The sequence below is a fragment of the Erigeron canadensis genome, chromosome 5 (genome assembly GCF_010389155.1).
Source record: "Erigeron canadensis isolate Cc75 chromosome 5, C_canadensis_v1, whole genome shotgun sequence".
Lineage (NCBI taxonomy): Eukaryota > Viridiplantae > Streptophyta > Magnoliopsida > Asterales > Asteraceae > Erigeron > Erigeron canadensis.
In genome coordinates this window covers 28,438,955-28,460,066 of record NC_057765.1, presented here as the reverse complement: position 1 = coordinate 28,460,066, position 21,112 = coordinate 28,438,955, and the positions used below count along the sequence as shown (strand labels likewise).

The following is a 21,112-nucleotide window of genomic DNA, read 5'->3' as shown; positions in this document are numbered from 1 at the left end:
CCTTCGAATTTAAATCCGGGATTTCTCTGCATACGTAGGGTGTTCGTCCATGCCCAATTGGATAGAGTTGTGCTCGATTTCGAGTAAATATGTGTAGTAGCATCTTATTTCGCCTTTTTAAAAAAATAACAAAGTTCCATTCTCCTTGTTGGCATGTATTCATTAACTAGTTGCAATAGATAAATCTATTAAGACCAAAAACTAATTGTAAGTAGAAAAAGGTAACATCTGATTTAATAAGTGCCTCTCATCATGTAATATATAAGGTTATCTTAGCATGTAGCTATTCTTCTTCTTCTTCTTCTTCTTCTTCTTCTTCTTCTTCTTCTTCTTATTATTATTATTATTATTATTATTATTATTATTATTATTATTATTATTATTTATTTGAACAGTAGCATGTAGTTCTTATTATTTTGTTATTAGTAACAATAAGTAGTTACACCATATACAACTATCTAAAACACGAGAAACCCTGTTTATAGATAATAATTTTTTGTTAACAAAAGTTAACAATAAATTGATTTAGTATTTTTACATCAAACATGCATATATGTATGCAAACCAATTGTTTATAAAGCTAGTAATCATAAATTTCTCTTTGGTTGATGTGACATAGTGACTATGTGGGGCGTATGTCGTTATCAAGTCTTTATTACGGAGTACTTTATTTTATTATTTTGACAGCAATTTACAACTATATTCCGTGATATCGAGCTTCATCAATCTTGGAAGTTATGAGTAAAGTTTCACTTGAGAATCGTTATTATAAATACATAACAACATAAAAAACTTCAAATAACAAAAACAAAACATAAAAATAAAGTTTTTTAAATAAAATATAGTTGGATCATTTTTTAAATAAAATAATCTATGTGATATGTGTGTGTGACCACATCTAATAATCTATCATTTTGTTCATTCAACTCGTGATTATATTGTTTCTCTTCCTTGAAACCAGGGAGTATCTATCTAGATCACGGAAACTAGTTAACAGAAACCAATACTAAATCTTCTTCTTAATCAGTACACTATATATAGTTAATTGTCATCAATCTCGTTGACTTATTAATATGGGAATATCTTGTTTGCATATTCCTTTTTCGTTTTTTCAAACCTCACCCTTAATTCACCCTATATATACATACGATAAAGCTCAAACTAAAGATATAGAAATATATTTATAGTAAGAATAAAAAAAGCAGGATAAGATGGACAGTGTAACATGGCGCAGTGTTATTTTAATCATGGTTATGGTTGTATTGAAATCATCATCAAATGTTGTTGAAGGAGGTTTTACAAGTAGTTTTATTAGGAAAACTGAGAAAACAATTGATATGCCTATGGATTCTGATGTTTTTTCTACCCCTCCTGGCTATAATGCACCTCAACAGGTATATATATATATATATATATTTATTTTTTGCCTCTGGCTATTATGCATCGTTGTTTCTCAAAATTTACTGAATGTGAGGTAATATATAATAAAAACTTTATAGTTATCGTACATAACAATAATAACAAAAATATTTTTATACAGTTTTACATTGCGTAGTATAAAGTATTGTAGAATGTTTCTTTCTTAGTACTATTAAAATTGGGCCGGCAAATGATTAAAAAAAATGGGGTCACGAAAATGTTAAAATATAAAAATATCATGACAATTGTTATAACTGTATTCAAAAAATAAAAAGTTGTTACAGTGAATCTGTAGGGTACATGCCAAGATTCTCCACTGATTGTAAATTTGTAATGAACTTTATGATTTTTTTTGTGATTTTAATAAGGTTCATATAACACAAGGAGATCATGTGGGAAAGGCCATGATCGTGTCGTGGGTAACCATGGACGAGCCCGGTTCAAACACTGTCGTTTATTGGGCTCAAAATAGCAAGAGAGAGTCGAAAGGTGAAGGCATGCTTACTAAATACTCATACTTCGATTATACTTCTGGCTTCATTCATCATTGCAATCTTACTCATTTGAAGGTATCAATCTTTTAATCTTTATGGTAATATTTGTATCATTAAATTAAATTTAGACTTTGCAATGTGTTGGTTTTTATAATCCCATTGAGTCGTTTCGTTTGAATATTGCAGCATGATACAAAATACTACTACACGGTTGGAATTGATCATACGCCAAGAACTTTCTGGTTTACAACTCCACCTGAAGTCGGACCAGACGTTCCTTACACTTTTGGCCTCATTGGTATTTTTTTTTTTTTTTGTTGATTCTGTTCAATCATTTACTTGTATATTTGTCAATTTGTGTTTTGGAGGACTAGTAAAATAATATACATGGAAATGGGCCAAATTATACTACTTACAAAAGTACAAGATATATATGTAATCAGCTTGGACAAAAAGTATTTTGACAGTATAATCGCCCATTTTGCCACTTCTAGTCGAAAGAAAACACTTTTTGAATCATACCCTTGAAGCATTGTCTGTGAACTTGCAGGGGATCTAGGCCAGAGTTATGATTCAAACCTGACACTTACACATTATGAAATGAATCCTGTGAAAGGGAAAACATTGCTGTTTGCGGGAGACCTTTCTTACGCAGATAACTATCCTAATCATGATAACCGAAGATGGGATTCATGGGGACGGTTTATAGAGCGAAGTGCAGCATATCAGCCTTGGATATGGACTGCAGGAAATCATGAACTTGATTATGCACCTGAAATTGTAAGTTTCCTCTGTCATTTTTGTTTTAAGATGAATGTTTGACTTGTCAGGTCAAACTTTAGACTTTCAAAATACAAGTAGACATCGATTATGTCCTTCAGTCCAAACCAAAGGTGTCCTAAATTGTTGTAGTTTTATGATCATATTCGTTAGTATCGATATCTATGAAAGAAGGTTCAAGTTTGCACTTTATAGTTCAAGTTAAAGATGAGTCTATTTTGACTAAAAGTTTCAACATTTACCTTTCTTTCACCTTCTTAAATCCTATCTGAATCATAAGGTGTTGATAATTCCATTACAGGGAGAGTTTGAACCTTTCAAGCCTTATACTCATCGTTATCCTGTCCCCTACAAGTCATCTGACAGCCATACTCCCTATTGGTACTCCATCAAGAGAGCTTCCGCTCACATCATTGTTTTAGCTTCATATTCAGCTTATGGTGAAATACATACTCGAATTCCATATTTATTTATATTTAACTAAATGAAAATCATACCAAGTAACGAGAACGAAAAATTTGTTAACATGGCATATATTACTAGGTAAATACACACCTCAATACAAATGGCTTGAAAAGGAACTACCCAAGGTGAACAGAACAGAAACACCATGGTTGATTGTTATGCTGCATTCTCCATGGTATAATAGCTACAACTATCACTACATGGAAGGTGAATCCATGAGAGTAATGTTTGAGGCATGGTTTGTAAAGTACAAAGTGGATGTCGTCTTTGCTGGTCATGTCCATGCTTATGAACGCACGGTAAGTTCTCTTATAAACAGGATGAGCACATCCAAGCACTACTTTCTATTACAACTTATTACCGTTTTTAAAGTACGCATCCAAAAACCCCCTTTTCTTCGTTGAAAACTATATTTTCATTGATGAAGGAACGTGTATCAAATATTGCTTACAACATTGTTAACGGGATATGCCAACCTGTAAAAGATCAATCTGCGCCGGTTTACATAACTATTGGAGATGGCGGAAACCTCGAGGGATTAGCAACCAAGTAATGTTTTTGAACACTTTACCATATACTATATATACTTCTAATAATATATGCACATTAGTATGCTTTAACATCAGTACAAAACATCTAAGTTGACATTATCTATGGTGATTGCCAATGTAGCATGACAGAGCCTCAACCCGAGTATTCAGCTTTCAGAGAAGCTAGTTATGGACATGCTACATTTGACATCAAGAACCGAACCCATGCCTACTACGGTTGGCACAGGAACCAAGATGGGTACGCTGTGACAGCGGATACAATGTGGTTTTACAACCGATTTTGGTATCCTCAAAATGAGTCTACAAGTGCCTAAATAGTACAACTACGTACTTTTTTTTGAATTCTTTGGGAATTTTTAGGGAGTTAGTTCGTGTATGTGTGTTTGTGTGTGTAAGTTAAATAATGAAGACATTATTTAGATTTGAAGTTTCATTGATACATGCCAAATTTATTTCTCACCTTATTGTATTTTACCCTTTTGCAACATGTATCAGTATCAATGATTAAACTCTAAAGCATATGCCAAATTGACTAGTTAATTCTAGAGATTAGTTTTCTGGAATGTAAGAAACTTTGAACGAATATCTATAATAGGAAATAACTAAAGTCGTGTGTATTGTATGTAAACAACTCGAAATAATGTTTATTGTATGTAAGAATTTTTTTCAACCAATTAAAATCTGACAAGTGACACTTGTATATGGTTGCTACGTATGTTTTTTTACATACAATAAATATTTTTTCGAGTTGCTTACGTACAATACACATAACTTTAATTTTTTCCTATTATAGACATTCGGTCAAAGATAATTATATTCCAAGAAACTAATCCCTTAATTCTATTACCCAACCACAATTGACCAGGCCCACTTCCATTACTACTCCCAACTATTTCTCACACACAAAAGCCACACAAGAGATATTTTGGGGTGTGCTTGTCTTTAATTTATAAGTAAGAAAGTGCAGACAACAAACTAAAAAAGGGAGAAAAACGGAAAGAAGCATTAGAGCCATAATTTTATTTTCAATTTCACACAACATGACTATAACAAAAACCCTCTTTTTCTTCTTCAAAATCATCATTCATTTCACCATCCATCTATCACCATCTAAAAATTCATCCACATCTCATCTCCATCACTCTCTACAAAACTTACTAACCATTTTCATCTATAGAGCGAAGAATCATCAATTTTTAGAGATTTTGGATTTTAAAGCATTGTAAGGGTTGAAGAAGAAGAAGATTGTCATTCCACATTCATCCATTGATTTGAATTTGCATTTTGGGGTGTATTTTTCTTACTCTATTTCATTTTAGGGGGTGTTTGGCCTAGCTTATTTACTGGGATTATTTCCTTTTTAGCTTATGTTGGACTTATATAAGCTAGTTTTGAAAAACCATTCAAACAATGGTTTTTCAACACAACTTGTAAAACATCCTTATACCATTGTATCACTCAGCTTTCTTTTATTTTCCCATATCCCACAAACCTATCCATCTACCTCCTTTTCTTTTTTCTCAGTTCTGTTCATCCTCATTGCTACACACAGGTATGATTTTCATCCTTCTTTTTCATTATGTTCATCTTGCTTTCATTCTTTCCTTTACATTTTTTTTTTATCTTTTATATTTATCTAGACTTATGCATCTCTATATTTTAATGCATCCATCACTATTTGTTTTTTTTTTTGTTTTTTTTGTTTTTATATATATATATATAACTATTTTGTTTTCATTCTTTTCTTTCTTTGCATCACTATTTCTCTTTATTTACCTTGTAACTTACATCAATATTGAAACACTCCTAACAAACATGAGTATATAAATTTGATTACATTGTGTAAATTATAGCTACCAATAAGCTAATGATGAATTACATAAATAATACGTTGATAATCAAAACTGGAAATATATTTAGTAGGTAACTATGTTAGTAGGTAAATTTGTTGGTTGTTTATAATAAATGTCATAAATGTAAGAACTCATAAATTTTATATGTGTAAGACCTCATTATTGTCATAGGTGTAAAGCTTAAAAACATTATAAAACTCATAAATGTTTCTGTAATGTTTTTATGCAAAGGCAAAAGTGCCTTTTTAGTATCATTAATTTCATAGTTACTTTTAAAATATAAGTTATGTGATAATGGGTAAGCATACCCTTTCGGTCATTTTAACATATATAAGCTTGGCATCAACTTTTCTTAGGTGAAAATTCACGTAAGAGTTTAATATGAACATTGTGATGTCCCAATCATTGTTATTTGGTTACATATATACATTGTTATAGATTTATCGAGTATCAACACGTACTGTAATCCATAAGCTAAACATAATGCTATAAAGAAACGGACTAATAACTCATGTTTAGTAATAATCCAAGGACTAAATTTGTTATTCTCACGAATAACAAAAATGATGACATTACAAGTGAAAATAATTCAATTCTATACTGAAGATGTAACAAAACAACCTATTTAATTTAATTCTACAAACATCACATCAGACATTTGCTTCCTACCAACTGGGTTGGATCAGTGGTTGGAGCTCATGCCTCTGGAAACAGAGGTCATGGGTTCGATCCTCATGCCCAGCAAGGCTGGAGGTCCTTTTCTACTTAGGATGGAACATGGAAGCAGCCTCTCTACCTTTGGTAGGGGTAAGACTGTCTACATATCAACCTCCCCCATACACCGTCGAAGACGGTATTGGGACCCAAAACCCGTAGAAGACGACATTGGGAGTTACTTTACTCCTATCTAACATTCTTTTAACACTCTCTTCCTATTTTCTTCTAAACGTATACTTCTCGATTCTCATACAACAAATAATACAGAAAAAATGCAATTAATTCTCCTTGTTCTTACTTGCACATACATCAACTTTCGTACAATCTGCTACCTCAGCTGCTCGTTGTTTCATCTACATTGCTTATTGCTGAGTCAGTATTACAATGCAACATAAAATTGTGATCTTCAACAGGACGATCCTCATTTGCCTTGCAAGCAACTAAAGTAGCAGGGGTCACTGTCTCTCGTCCTTGCAACGAAGCAAGTCCCTTGTCAGTCGTCACACTTAATTATGTCAGGCTTGGAAGCCAACATTTTAGATTCGGTTATAGTAGGGTCCTCATTATTTGAATTAGTCGATGGGTTACCCTCTTTTTGAGTGGAAGTGCCAACCACATCCTCTTTTCGAGTGGAAGTTTGAAGTATTTGACTGAATATGTCAATCGGCTGATAACTTGGCACAACACTAGCTACATATAGATGTAGGCAAAATGGAAGTATTCCTTGTAGAAATAATAAGAGAATCTAAGCAACATCACAACTTCCAAATTTTCTTATGGCGTTCTCTTGATTACAACTTTCTTGATCTTTGACGGCAATGAATTCCACTTCGCCTCCATAATTTTCAAGTGGCTTGCCTCCTCAAATGACGATTGCCAAAATTCTTCTGTATGTAGATCAATACGAAGTACTTAGGTTGTTTTCCGAACCCCCTCTAACAATTGGGCTTTTGGTGAAAGTCGGAATTGGTGTTAATGAAGTCAGTTGATTACGACACATCGGCACCAAGCCATAGATAAATGCTTGTGAACTTTAGCACAGTTGCAATTTAACAATTCGCCTAAATTGAAACCCTTTGTTTTATTTGTATGATTACCTATGCACCACAAGCATCCATTTTTTTTTAAACCATCCTTGACCCAAGTCACCTGAAGGAAAATCTTTTCTTTTTCCTTGATGAAAACAACAAACTTTATTCAAATTAGATCTGTTTGGAACATATGTCGTTCCAGTTAGTTGAAGAATTCCAAAATTTGAGCTTAAAGACTTTAGCTGCGGTATACAGACATTGAAAAAATAAACGGGCATGGGTTTTTCTTCTCCGTTTTACAGAGAAGGCATTTGTTTAGTTGTTCAATGTATGGAGAACTCCATTGTTGTAGTCTATCCTGTGTGCTTAACCGACCTTTAATCACAGGCCAAAGGAGGAAAGTGTGTTGGCGTATGCTTTGAGGGTACCAAACAAGGTCATACCATGGTACATTTTCTAGGTGAGGCATGATTGTTTCCACGCAACATTAACCGAGAATTCTACCAAGTTTCTACCTTGGTCTTATCAACAAAGATTGTCTTGTTTATTGTTTGTCACTATTGGAACATCTAGATTGGAAAGTTGTGGGAAATATGATACCAAGTAGAAGGCCACTTCCAACCATGCTTACCAATAGGATATGTGACTTTTGTAGTAATAGAGAAACCCTTTTGATCAAACCACGATGATGTGTCTCCTACGTCTGGTATGTGGAACAGAATGTAAGGTCTGATCAATGAGAGAGGTAATAAGACCACACTAAGTGTATGATTTATTTCTTCTCAGATTTAACCATTGTAAAAATATCCATTACGGATTGGCACACATCCTTCTTCACAATATTCTAGGCAGCCTTGTAGAAGGCTTATGTGTACCTTTTCCAATTGAGAGCATTGCTTCTTTTGTTTCACCATCTTGTAGTTCTGTAACCATGTAATCACAATCTGTTTCTTTTACTTTTTCTTAATCAATTCACATGGTCTTTGGATAAAACAAGTACCCCCCCTTTTCCCCAAGGAACTCCTCATAATGGAATATTGTATGCAGGTGAAGTAATACTCGCTTCATAGCTCATATGAGGAGTTCCTTTAGGAAAAAAAGGGATACTTGTTTTATCCAAAGACCATGTGAATTGTTTAAGAAAAAGTAAAAAGAAGCAAATTGTGATTACATGGTTACAAAATTACAAGATGGTGAAATAAAAGAGGCAATGCTTTTAATTGGAGAGGGCACACATCAACCTTCTACAAGGCTGCCTAGAATATTGTGGAGAAGGATGTGTACCAAGCCATAAAGGATATTTTTACAATGGTTAACTCTGAGAAGAAATAAATCATGCACTTAGTGTGGTCTTAGTACATCTCTCATTAATCAGACCTCACATTTTGTTCCACAAACGAGACGCACGAGACGCATCAGCGTAATTTGATCAAGAGGGTTTATTTGTTACTACAAAACTCACGGATCTTATCGATAAGCATAGCTGGAAATGAATTTCTACTTGGTATCATAATTCCCACAAATTTCCAATCTAGATGTTCCGATAGTGATAAACAATAAACAAGACAATCTTCGCTGGAAAGACCGAGGTGGAAACTTGGTAGAATTTTCGGTTAATGCTGCGTGACAAACAATCAGGCCTGATGCGGGCCCGAATGATGTCGTTTGAAAGTCAACGGGCCACTGTCAATAATAAGGGGAGATGGAAGAATGAGATGAAATGGATGGAAAGTCAAGAACTTGACCAAATACAAAATTAAAGTATATCACATGTATCACTCGAGTGTCGACAAGGAGGCGGTAAAATGAAAATCTTATGCGAATTAAAATGATGATGATGCAATGCACTTTGTTAAGCATAAAAAGAGAGATTTCATTGATTAACTAAACTACAAAAACGATATGCGACCATAAACTAAAGCAAGGAGAGTAAAATACGCAATCAAAATTTCACATAAGTGCTTGGCTAGACGGAATCCCCCATCTCATGGTGACTATGGTTGACTAAAAATAAATAATAAAAGTTGGATGATTAGTTGTGACTTAGAAATCATTGATTTTTACTTGAGAAATGACGTGACTTAATTATCCGACTCAATTAACTAGACGGTCATCTACCATAAAAGATTTAGACATTAAAATCACTAAAAACAATAGAAATAAGTATTGCGGTCACAAGTATTCCCCATTTCTACCGTTGGCACGAAAAACGACTCAAGAGGCTTAGATCAAAATACAAGTTGGTGTCCCTTTATGTATCCAATCCAAGGTAACAAGTTATAAAAACACTTAGACGATCATCTTTTACTGCAACTACATCTTATTAATTTTACGAATCTTATTTGACCAATTGACTCCAAAGGAAACATATGGTTTTACGTTCATAAACACCATGGTCAAAAATTACCAACATATACAAGTTCATTCAAACGTTTATTTGCAAAGCACTAATACATGTCATGTTAACCAAATTTATCAATTAATCAAAGTTTGACCATACAAAGTCAAAATCAATCCAACACACAAGTAACCAACTTTTCAACCATCAATTAAACATTGTCACCACAAAATAAGATTCATCATAATGTCTAGCCAAACACTAATCCAACTAGTCACAATCATCATAATAAGACAAACACAAATAATCATAATATGAATCATAAAAATCATGTTTGTTTACAATAAATGAAAAGAGTAATAGAAATACAACCCAAACTCTTGTGGAATGAATGATGAAAAGAAAGCCCACTTCTTCAATCTCCAACTAGCCCCACACCCAAATTTTCAATTTTCATGATCAAATCTTTTAAAATAAAGATGAAGTAGGTAATCGGTTTTGTTTTATGATGAATATGGTAGGTTTTATTGTGGATGAATGAAGTGTGTGTGAAATGTATGATGAGAGGATCAAACATATTAGAGACCGCACTTGATATTTTTCACACACTACACTCTCAGGAAAAGATTTTTTTTGAAACAGTCGTTTTTCAAGGGTGTTTTGTCAAACAGGTTTTCAAAATTTTTTTTGTGCAACCGGGTAAACCGGTTTTGCCACTACTGGTTTGGGATTTTTAGCTCGAACCCGGTCTTCGCATTACCGGTTTCAGGAAAAGTAAATCAAAACCGGTATTAGCATTACCGGTTTCAGACGTCGTACCACCTTTTCAGAACAACAGTAAACATGAAGAGCCAATAGTGGTTGATGTGACATTTGACTGCGAACCCGCTATTGGGAAAACCGGGGGGAAAAAGACAACAACTTCAGCATTTCACACTGTAACATTCGCGACTTTTGACCTATGTTGACTTGTAACGAAATGAAATTTAAGGTATGATTAAATGATAAATTCCGGAACGTTTTGACATGTTTTAACGTAACGTTGAGTTAGATTATGTTTACGGTTTCGTTTTAGCGTTTAAATGGGTATCGAATAGCTATTGGTCGAAGTTAGCGGAGTGGGAGCCACATTTGGACCTCTATAGGCCGGCCCCCAACTCCCTCTCCCCCCTTCCTTTCCCTTTTCATTTCTTTCTTCCTTTTCCTCTCCAAAAGTGAACACCAAAACACCTCTCCATTCCCTCTAAATTCTTAGATTTTTCTATTATTGTTTGGGCTAGATTAGTGATAAATACTTCATCATCATCATCAACTAAACATCATGTCAAAGGGTCAAACCTCCAAGCGCAAGAAATCTCCATCTTTGGGTCAAATTCGGATTCAAGGGCTTTTGGAAGATTTGGTAAGTGAAACTTAACTTAATTTCTCCATTTCATGTCATTAAACATGTTTCCTAGTCAAATCTTATGGGTTCTTGCTTGATTTCGGGTCAAAAACGGATTTGAGTCAATTTAGGGTTTCATTAGGGTTTTGGTTGAATTTGAGGTGAATCTGGATTTGTATGATGTTATGAATCGAATCTATGATAGGGGTTTTGTTTGTTTATGTCAAATGATGTTGGTTTGTGCTTCAAAACATGTCTTGAACCTTCCTTGGTTGACTATGGCGTCAAAATGGGTGTTTTTGGGTCGTTTATGGTGATGAGTTGCTGCTGTTGGGTGCAGATTCTTTTCACTGCAACGCAGTGGGAAGGGTCAGACCCCACTGCGGCGCAGTGGCATTTTTCTGGTCATATGTTAATTTCAAACGCTTATAACTTTTGATCTGTACGTCCGTTTTAGGTGTATGACCTATCGTTGGAATCATAACAGAGTCTACTTTATCATGGTATAATCCTTATATCTTGAATCCACTGCCATTTTCAAAAATGATATGATAAAGCGTCCTTGTTCATATTCGGTTGAACCAATAAGACACTTTAGGGTTATGACGTAACCGAGTTAAGTCCCAATTGTCCTCTAAGGTTGATTTGCTTCTCTAAAACCTACTTAGGGTTTGACACGTGATTTGTAATGTATATGTTTATAGGTGGTGCACGCTAAGCGATTGTTGGACGTTATAACTCGATTATAACTTGTATATAGCTTGCACATCCAATCAAGGTGAGTTTCGTAAACCCTCCCGACTTAATTGAGATTCGGGTTGAAAAGTGTACGTGCTGGTTTGATTGTTGCTTAATCGATTGATTGATTGTTCCGTTGACACATTGACTTGTTGCTGGGTTAACTATGCTTTCGCTTATGAATACACGTTGTGATTTGGTTAGTTGTACATACATATAAGACGATCTTACTTTCAATGAGTTGGAGATGTGGTGGGAAGGCTGCGGGTGACCCTATATATAAGCATCAAAGGTTCCTTGAAAGTAAAATCGTATGAAGTGTATGTGCATTGTGTTGTTGGTTGATGGAAAACGTTTTGATATGGAACGAGACATAGGACATTGCATGATAATATTTCCCCTATAACGTATTATAGATTTGTGATTTGCGATAACGATTAAGTCTATCTTGATGGCATAACGATAAGTCCCCGAATTGTGGTATAACGTTGTTGTTAACGATATTGTTTAACGTGTATGTTGTATATGAATGTTTAGTTGAAACGTAACGTGGTATGACACATTTGAAATATATGTAAGTCGTAACGTGATATGACGCATTTGAAATATATGTAAGTCGTAACGTGATATGACGCATTTGAAATATATGTAAGTCGTAACGTGATATGACGCATTTGAAATATATGTAAGTCGTAACGTGATATCGCGCATTTGTAACATATGTAAGTCGTGCCAGGAACGTATTACGCGCATTGTTTATCATGTAAGTCGTGCCGGTTTATCGCGCATTTGAAACACATGTAAGTCGTGCGAGGAACGTATTACGCGCATTGTTTATCATGTAAGTCGTGCCGGTTTATCGCGCATTTGAAACACATGTAAGTCGTGCGAGGAACGTATTACGCGCATTGTTTATCATGTAAGTCATGCCGGTTTATCGCGCATTATTTATTATGTAAGTCGTGCCATTATAACTGTGATTGAGCGTAAACGTTGACTTGTATCGATTTGTGATAACGTGGAACCTTTTAGGGTTTCCTTGGACGTTATTAGGTATTCTAATCCTCGTATATCGTTAACGGTTGATATCCCGACACACTTGTTTCCTATTACTTGTCCCTACGAACTCACCAACTTTATGTTGTCCCGTTTTAGTACAATTTTCAGGTGAACATGTTAGCTCAAAGATGTATTGGATGATTGATTGCTTGATTAGGCTAGATTTGGATATGGACTTGAACTTCTTGGATCCGTGATTCATTATTCTCGATTTGGAGTTTATGCTTAGATATGACCCGGTTACTTGCACTACTGAATGGTTCGTATGGATTTACTTGATCCTTTATGCATTTAGTTTTACTCTACATAATTTTCATGTCGTGCTGTGCTTTTCTTGTGATACCCCATGATTCCGCCTTGTTGGGGTGTTACAAACACAAATGTGGATATAATATATATATATATATATATATATAGACACACACGAACAAAGCTCATTCTGGGCATTCAAAAAAAAGTATAGCAACTAAATTTTCAAAAAAACATATCTAAATAGATGGCAGGCCAATCATCTTCTGGTGGTGATTCATTCCCAAATATCACATAGTTTGGAGCCTCAAACAATGTTTGGAGTCACATGAGTGATGATAACGAGCATAAAGATGCAGTGACATGTTTAATCGGTCGTTTGAAGGCGGGAAAGTCAGAGTATGAGGCTGAGATTGCAGAACATGCAACGGTGGTCCAACCCACCAAAATAGACAGGAGGTACGAGGCCTACATGTAGCAGAAGGTCCAATGGTTGCAATTAACCATTAACCATCTTACTTTTGTCGAGTCCTCAATAAGAAGCACGATTCAACATGTGTATACCTTTACTGTTGAATCTTGCTCAGTTGGTAGTCGCCCTGATGGTTACATTACTGACCCGGGAGAGGAATACGTAATAGAAAACCCTGAAGCTGCACCCCCAGCCTATTATCCCGGTGAATACATTCACCGTAATGATGGTGATAGTTCATTCGACTCCACTAATTCCCGTTTTGTTAATTCGGATTTTGATTTGTTTATGTAATCGTTTCGGTTTTAAATAAAGTAAGTCGTTTTGCCATATATGTTTTTTTTAAAGTGACAAGGATATCTAATAACAAAAAACAAACATAAAATTAAAGCATTAATAGGTAGCATACGAGCCTTTCCAAGGATATTGTTTTGGCATTCGGCAATTGTTTAAGGGTTGAGTCACTCTTAAATTAGTAAGGGTTTAATCTTGTATGAGAAAACGTTAATAGATGATTAATAGGGTGAATATGGGTGATTTCGTACTTGCTGGCGGTTCCCTAATGGTATGAGGATTATTAGCCTCACGCCACCAAGTGTAGAAAGAGAGGTGTTTTTGTTTCTAGAATGCATTAGGGTTTTGATGGGTTTATCAAGGGGTATTTATAGGCCCCTTGAGAAGGATCTAGATGGCTAGAGGCTAACGGTAACGTTAGACATATGGCCGTTAGCCTTGGACAATTGTGCGATACATTATGGTTCCAAGGTACAAGTACGAGCTGTACGTATAGAGACACGTTCTGCCTTGTACTATTTGTCTGTAGGAAAAGCGTAGCCTTCGGAGGCTATCTCATACATAAGTAGTCTCCGCCCTTAGCCGTTCGTAAGCCTAGAAGAGTTTAGCCTGTGTTTAGTATTCGTAATCCGGAGAGTCCTGAGGGTTAGTGATGGTACATCATCAAGCCCCCCAGCCTAGCATTATGTTCCTTCATAATGGTAGGATGAAGCTGAATGTATTACAATAACAATTTTTTAATTTTTTGCTATGATTGTGGCGGAAGCTGAATTTCAGAGCCTCTTGTGTATTATTATACACTCACTCTCCTCCAAAGAAACAAAAATAATAAAAATAAAATAAATAAAAAGAACTAGAAAGTAAAACGGTTTTTATTTTATGTTCCCTGTATCGTTAGTGGGAACCACGTGTCGGCTTCCGACGTCCTGGCAATAAATGTTTCCTTTTTGGAGTTAGTGGAAGACACGTGCTTCCTTCTGACGCTGCGTCTTCCTGAAACGTCTCTTCATCGGTTGCTGTAGCGTTCATTTATTCCTTATAAATAGTTGCCTCTGCTTTTTATTTTTTACTTTTCTCCCTTTCCTCAAATTTTTTGCACTCTTTTTTCTTTTGTCCGTAGCTTCCGTAGCAGTCGTAACTTCTGTATTCTCCTTTATTTGCGACCTTCTGCAGGTGATTGTTTAACCTCCGCTTTATATTTTATCATGGTTAATAGGAAGGATTTATGCATTAATTTTTGTATCGTCAAAAAAGACGAGTTAGTAAAGTTCTTATCCGATTATAGATTCCCCCTAGGGTACATCATCAGCAATGTTTGTCGTTAAGTTACCCAAACGACGAAGTCCCGAGTCGTGCTTTAGAGTCCACCTATCCAAAACAATGTTTCTCAAATACGGCTAAACCCCCTCTTCTTCACCTCTGACTTCATCCACCGCCCAAGAATACTTAGATTGTTGGGATGTGTAACCGATAACCTAAGCCAAAATTTTGATACGCCTGTTCTTGAAGTGCGCATTGACATTGCTACAAACTTGCCTCAAACAATACCTTTGATGCCACCCAATTTCGTTCACTGCATTAATAATGCCTTGGTGACGGTCTGAAACGATACACAAATCACCCTGCTGTTGTGACCCGACATGCTCTTGAAAGAGATTTAAAAACCATCCCCAACTTTCATTAGACTTTACATCACCAAGGCAAAAACGACAGGCAACAATTGTCCATTGGTGTTCTTCGTCATTACAATTGCAACTTACCCTTATAGTTGCCTTTCAAATGAGTGCCATCGACAAAGATCACTGGAATACAACGTTGGAATGCCCTAATTGCTGATCCAAATGCCCAAAATACAAACTTGAATGTTTGTATATGGCTTGAACTGGTTGGAGAATGGAGCCATTCTACAATAGTGTCTGGATTAACACGTTGTAACTCAACAATATACTTCGGCATGCATCAAAGTTACTCGGCCAAGTTCCATACAACCTTTCAATTGCTATCCTTCTTGCATTCCACGCCTTGGTGTAGGTCACATCGCAATTGAAAGTTATTTTTACTTGCGCCTGGATGTGTTTGACTTTATAAGTTAACACTCCCGCACCTGGGGCAAAATTTCAAAAGCTATCATACTTGCCGTCATACATCGGTTGTTGTTAGATATCAATTCTCCATAGCAATTGTGACTCTCCACCCATTTTGTGACCTGAAACAATCCTAAACTGTTTCTGCTAGATCCAACTACAACCCACCTACACGGGTCCCAGTCCATAACACCACGATAATTCTTCCCCCTGGTGATGCACTGTGCTTTCCAAAACTATAGCCTCATATCTTGAACAATAAGTTCTCTGTTTTCTCTTATGTTCCAAATCTTAACAACATATACAAGTTCCTCCTTGCTTTGAAAAACCATTCCTTTTTCTATCACATTTCTTTCTTTTGACCAAAATACCACATCTTCTTGAACTTCATTGAATGGAATTGGACGATCTTCATCATCATCGTCTAGATTAAGATGTTGTTGCTGCTCCAAAGGACCTTGTACATGTGCCCCTTCATCATCTTCATCTCCAGAAACATCCCCATCGACGTTATATATTTGTCGATGGTATCATCGCTTGTATAAGATGCCTCATCACCAGATCCATCAGCTATTGGGTCAATTTCATCATCTTCAACATGTTCATCGTCTTCATCATCGTCATTGTCTTCATCATCTTCGTTATCTTGTGACTAGTTACCCGCTTGAAAAAATCATTGACTTTGAGTCAAGGTTAACAACTGGTTTGTAAAAGTAGGCTCAAACTTCACTTCAAATTGCGTTTCACCCAGATGATAAATCATTTCCAAAGTATTATCATCCGTAATTAAATTTCTAAAGGGAACACCCTTAAATTCATACCATAAATATAATTGCAGTTTAAAGTCTTGTTTTGAAACACCAAAACAACTGTAAGTGACATCACAAATTTCTGAATAAGTCATTATGTGAAAAAGAGGAAAACTTCTTCTTTTTGATGGATCTGCATTTTGCAGGATTCCATTTGCGAATGATACACAATCATCCCATCCCATATTAACTGAACCACAATTGGGTTGAATGATGAAGATGTCATTTTTTTGGAAATATAGTTAAGTGTATTATTATCTAAAAGTATTTGTTATGATACTGATAATGGCTAAAGATAACATCAATACTACATATATATATAGGTTTACAAAACAAAACTAGGGTTTCACCACGAGTTGCCACGTGCGTAGGGTTACGGCCGAACTCGGTAGTGGCAAAACCAGGTTCAGGCTGTTTTGTCATTACACTATTCCAGTCAAAGATTCCCTGTACGTTTGTCAGTTCACTCTGAAACCGGTAATGCAAATTTCAATTTCAATCGTCTTTTTTTTGAAACCATTAGTGCGAATACCATGTTCGGGTCAATTTTTTGAAACCGGTAGTGGCAAAACTGGTTTACCCGGTTGCACAATTTTTTTTTTTTTGAAGACTTGTTTGACAAAACACCCTTGAAAAACGTTCGTTTCAAAAAAATTTCTCTCAAGAAATCATGAACTTGATTATGCACCTGAAATTGTAAGTTTCCTATGTCATTTTTGTTTTAAGAAGCAAATGTTTGACTTGTGAGTTCAAACTTTAGACTTTTCCAAATACAAGATGGACATTGATTATGTCCTTAAGCCCAAACCAAAGGTGTTCCAAATTGTATATTTTTACAATCATATTCTTAAGTATCGATATCTATAAAAGAAGATTTAAGTTTGCACTTTATAGTTCAAGTTGAAAATGAGTGTATTTTGAATATAAGTTTCATCAATTACCTTTCTTTCGCCTTCTTAAATCCTATCCAGATCATTAGGTGTTCATTAGGTGTTCGAATTTCATTTCACGTAGAGTTTGAACCTTTTAAGCCTTATACTCGTCGTTATGCTATCCTCTACGAGTCATCCGACAGCCATACTCCCGATTGGTACTCCATAAAATAAAAACCGTACCCGATGGGGAAATCTGAAACCCGACATTTTTGGGCCGGGTTCCGGTTCGGGTATGCGGGTCTTGGTCCGGGTATGTGGATGATATTAATTCTTTATGCGGGTCCAAGTCCGGGTCCAGGTCCGGGTATAGTTTTAAATTAAAATGTAACACCCTAAGATTTTTGAGATAAATAAATTAGCCCATTTTTGTAGTTTTAATATTAAAATAATTTATGAGTATTTTGTTTTTGGATATGACATTAATTTAGTTGGAACTTTAGTGGTTAGCGGATATTTTTTCCATCAAATATACATATAGGGCGTGGCATCCTTAGGAGATGCTAACCATGTTTCTTTTGTTTCTTTTACTCATTTCTCCATATCAAATATACATATAAGGCGTGGCATCCTTAGGAGATGCTAACCATGTTTCTTTTGTTTCTTTTACTCATTTCTCCATCTTATTTTCTTAATCAAGTTCTCCTCTCAATTTAATCTTATCAATTTCTTACCTTCAATTAAATCATGCAATCTTTCAAGTGAATAATAATAACAATAACAAAAATCTTCAAGTTAGGAGAATTTGTGTGTCTGTAGCGTGTGTGTCAACACACATGGTGAAGGAGGAAGAAAAGTGTGATTCAAATTCTTAGTCTTTAACTCTCTTAAATGTAAGGATTTCTATAACTTAGTTTTGATTATCTTCAAAGATTAGGGGTCATGCAACTAGTGAATTTGGGTTTTGGGAGTTTTTCATAAAAATGAGTTATATGGAGTAATTTCTGTTTAGGGTTCTTGAATTGGTAAGAATTGGGGGTTTTCTTAAAAATAGGTTATTTACTTAAAATCAAGCTAAGGTTCATAAACATTTATAAATTGGGGATTTCTAAATAAGTTGGCTATGTTGTAATGTTTTCCTAAATTCTTACTTGCATTGACACATATTGATAAGTAGTTGCATGAATATTTTGATAAAAGTGTTTTTAGTGGTTTTATGGTTAAAGCATGAAAATGAAGATTTTGAGTGAAAATGTGGTATGGACATATAGAAGTAATTATGAAAAGATGGAGAAATTGATTGTTGAGTAAAATGTTGTAGGACTATATTTCTGAGATAATGAAATGGTGATTTTAGTATTAAAATGAATTATGGTCATGATGTTATAAAAGTAAATTGAGATTTTGGAAAGAAGCCAACTCTAGAAGATGATGAGAATGTAAATGGGTTAGGTTTTGCTAGTGAATATTTGAGTTTGGCTATGGTTAGATAACCTTGAATATGATTAACGACCTTATATGCGTCTTGAATTTGATGTGCTAGATTGAAAGCTTATAATTTGTGTTCTTGCGGTCATCATGGATTCGGTAGACACGAAGGAGGTGAGTACTCTAGCGTACGCAGAGCCGGTCCTGCATATGGGCCAGATGGGTGTAGGCCCAAGGCAGAGAAAACTTAGGAGGCAGCAGGCTAATACTCTAGACTTCAATACTTATACATTGTAGCCACGTTTCTCGACTTTTAATCCTTTAATTTTGTTAACCCCATCATATGAAACATAAGTATAAACAATTAAATAATTCATATTGGTCATATTTCCATTGACTTTTCACTTTCAAAGTTTCAATCATGTTGGAATAAAACAAAAGAGAATCGACATAGATCATCACAATTCGCAATCTTAATCAAATATGAACTCTTTTCCGCTAACAATTTAAGATTCCAACTTCAAAGGTGACGTCTTTCCAAATCTTCATTATATTTATATAAATAGTTTATTTAATTAAATTTTATTAAGAGTTTAATATAATATCGTATCTTTTTTTAATATTATCTTTTATAATTTTAATTTGTTTATTTGTTCAAATAATTTTAGATAAGAAACTAACGATTATGTTTACAAGGATTTTTAAATAGGTATTTCGTTAGGCATGAAAATAGTACAAGTAAAAATAAATATAGTGTTACTACTAATAGAATAGATAAATTAGGTAGACACTTATCTTGGTCATGTTATATAAGTAAGCTACGAAATGGTGATACCATTGATAGAAAATGGTTGATAAATTTTTATTTTTTTATTTTTTTACCTTTCAAAAAAAAGGTTCCAAATTTTTATAAATATTGTGTTGTATTATTCAAAGCTTTTACATGGGCATAACTTCAACTATTAAGCCTTGAGCATGCAAATTATCAGGACCTGCTCTGGGCATACGATTATATGTACGTTGGGTTGATTACCATATGATGGTGAATTCCATGTATGGTAATCGATTCGGCGTTAGGGCCCAATTTGAGGCCGGGGCCTAAGAACCCCACAGTTGAATTGAGATGAGGCCTAAGAACCTCTTGATGTATTGAGATAAGGCCTAAGAACCTCTTGAGTATATTGTTTAGCGTATATGGATCCATGTATGTTTTGTTAGCGCAAATGTGAGTATGCAAGTGATGGTATGACGATGCCATTGGCTACACGTGATAGTCCTTTGTATTTTTGCCTTCCTTCGTGTGTATAAGCATATGTAATGGTATTCACTAAGCTTTGACTTACTTTTTAGATGTTTACCCTTTATAGGTTGTCCTAGAAGTGAAAACAAGATTTAGTAGTTTGAAGAATATGGATGATTTGAATTGTGAAATCTTAACTTTTGCGGTAAAAATGGTTTGAAGCTAGAACCCTTAGTAGCCCCCTTTGAACTAATGGCTATTGGTACATTTAGTTTACTTTTGGTAAAACTTGATTATGTATAAATATGTAAACTTCAGTTGTTTCATAGTCTTTTGTATCAAAATTATGTTCTACTTGACTTGAAGGATGACAAATTGGGTAAACGACCCATTTGGTTGTAAAATGAGTGTTTGATCAAATAGATACTTTTGCTATGTCTATTACTGTGTTTAAAACATGTTTGAATAAAAAATGTTGTGTCAAGAAGTTTTGAAGTAGAGTTAGAGATGTTTGCAAATGGTTTCAAGTGTCAAAAATAGTTTTGTTGCTATCAGACTAGAAGTTGCGCCGCAACTTTTGGTCTTGTCAATTTTTATTGACCTCTTAGGTTCCCCGCAACTTTTTCCCGTTAAGCACAAAACCCGAATTTTCAAACGACCATAACTTTTAAACCGTAACTCTGTTTTTAACGTGTTAGAGTCTACTTTCCAATGGTAATGTCCTCTAACAATGAAACAAATCTTGTTTTATTATAAAGTTGGTTCAAAGTGGATTGGTCAAGTCCCGAATATATATATAAAATTACTCTTATATTTGGTTCTAGTTTTTTCAAGT

At 34.9% G+C, this 21,112-nt stretch overlaps 1 protein-coding gene and 1 long non-coding RNA gene across 2 annotated transcripts; both read left to right on the top strand.

Moving 5' to 3' along the window:
• Positions 1-973: 973 nt before the first annotated feature.
• LOC122599773 (purple acid phosphatase 2-like) lies at positions 974-4,168 on the top strand. The gene is made up of 8 exons (XM_043772341.1): positions 974-1,394; positions 1,788-1,988; positions 2,100-2,211; positions 2,464-2,693; positions 2,995-3,133; positions 3,237-3,457; positions 3,586-3,707; positions 3,831-4,168. The coding sequence occupies exons 1-8, from the start codon at positions 1,212-1,214 to the stop codon at positions 4,021-4,023; spliced, it is 1,401 nt and encodes a 466-aa protein (XP_043628276.1). The 5' UTR covers positions 974-1,211; the 3' UTR covers positions 4,024-4,168.
• Positions 4,169-4,798: 630 nt separating this feature from the next.
• Positions 4,799-19,422, top strand: LOC122600616. Its single transcript, XR_006324077.1, has 2 exons — positions 4,799-5,261; positions 19,153-19,422. It is a non-coding gene; the product is annotated as an uncharacterized LOC122600616 (long non-coding RNA).
• Positions 19,423-21,112: the final 1,690 nt, after the last annotated feature.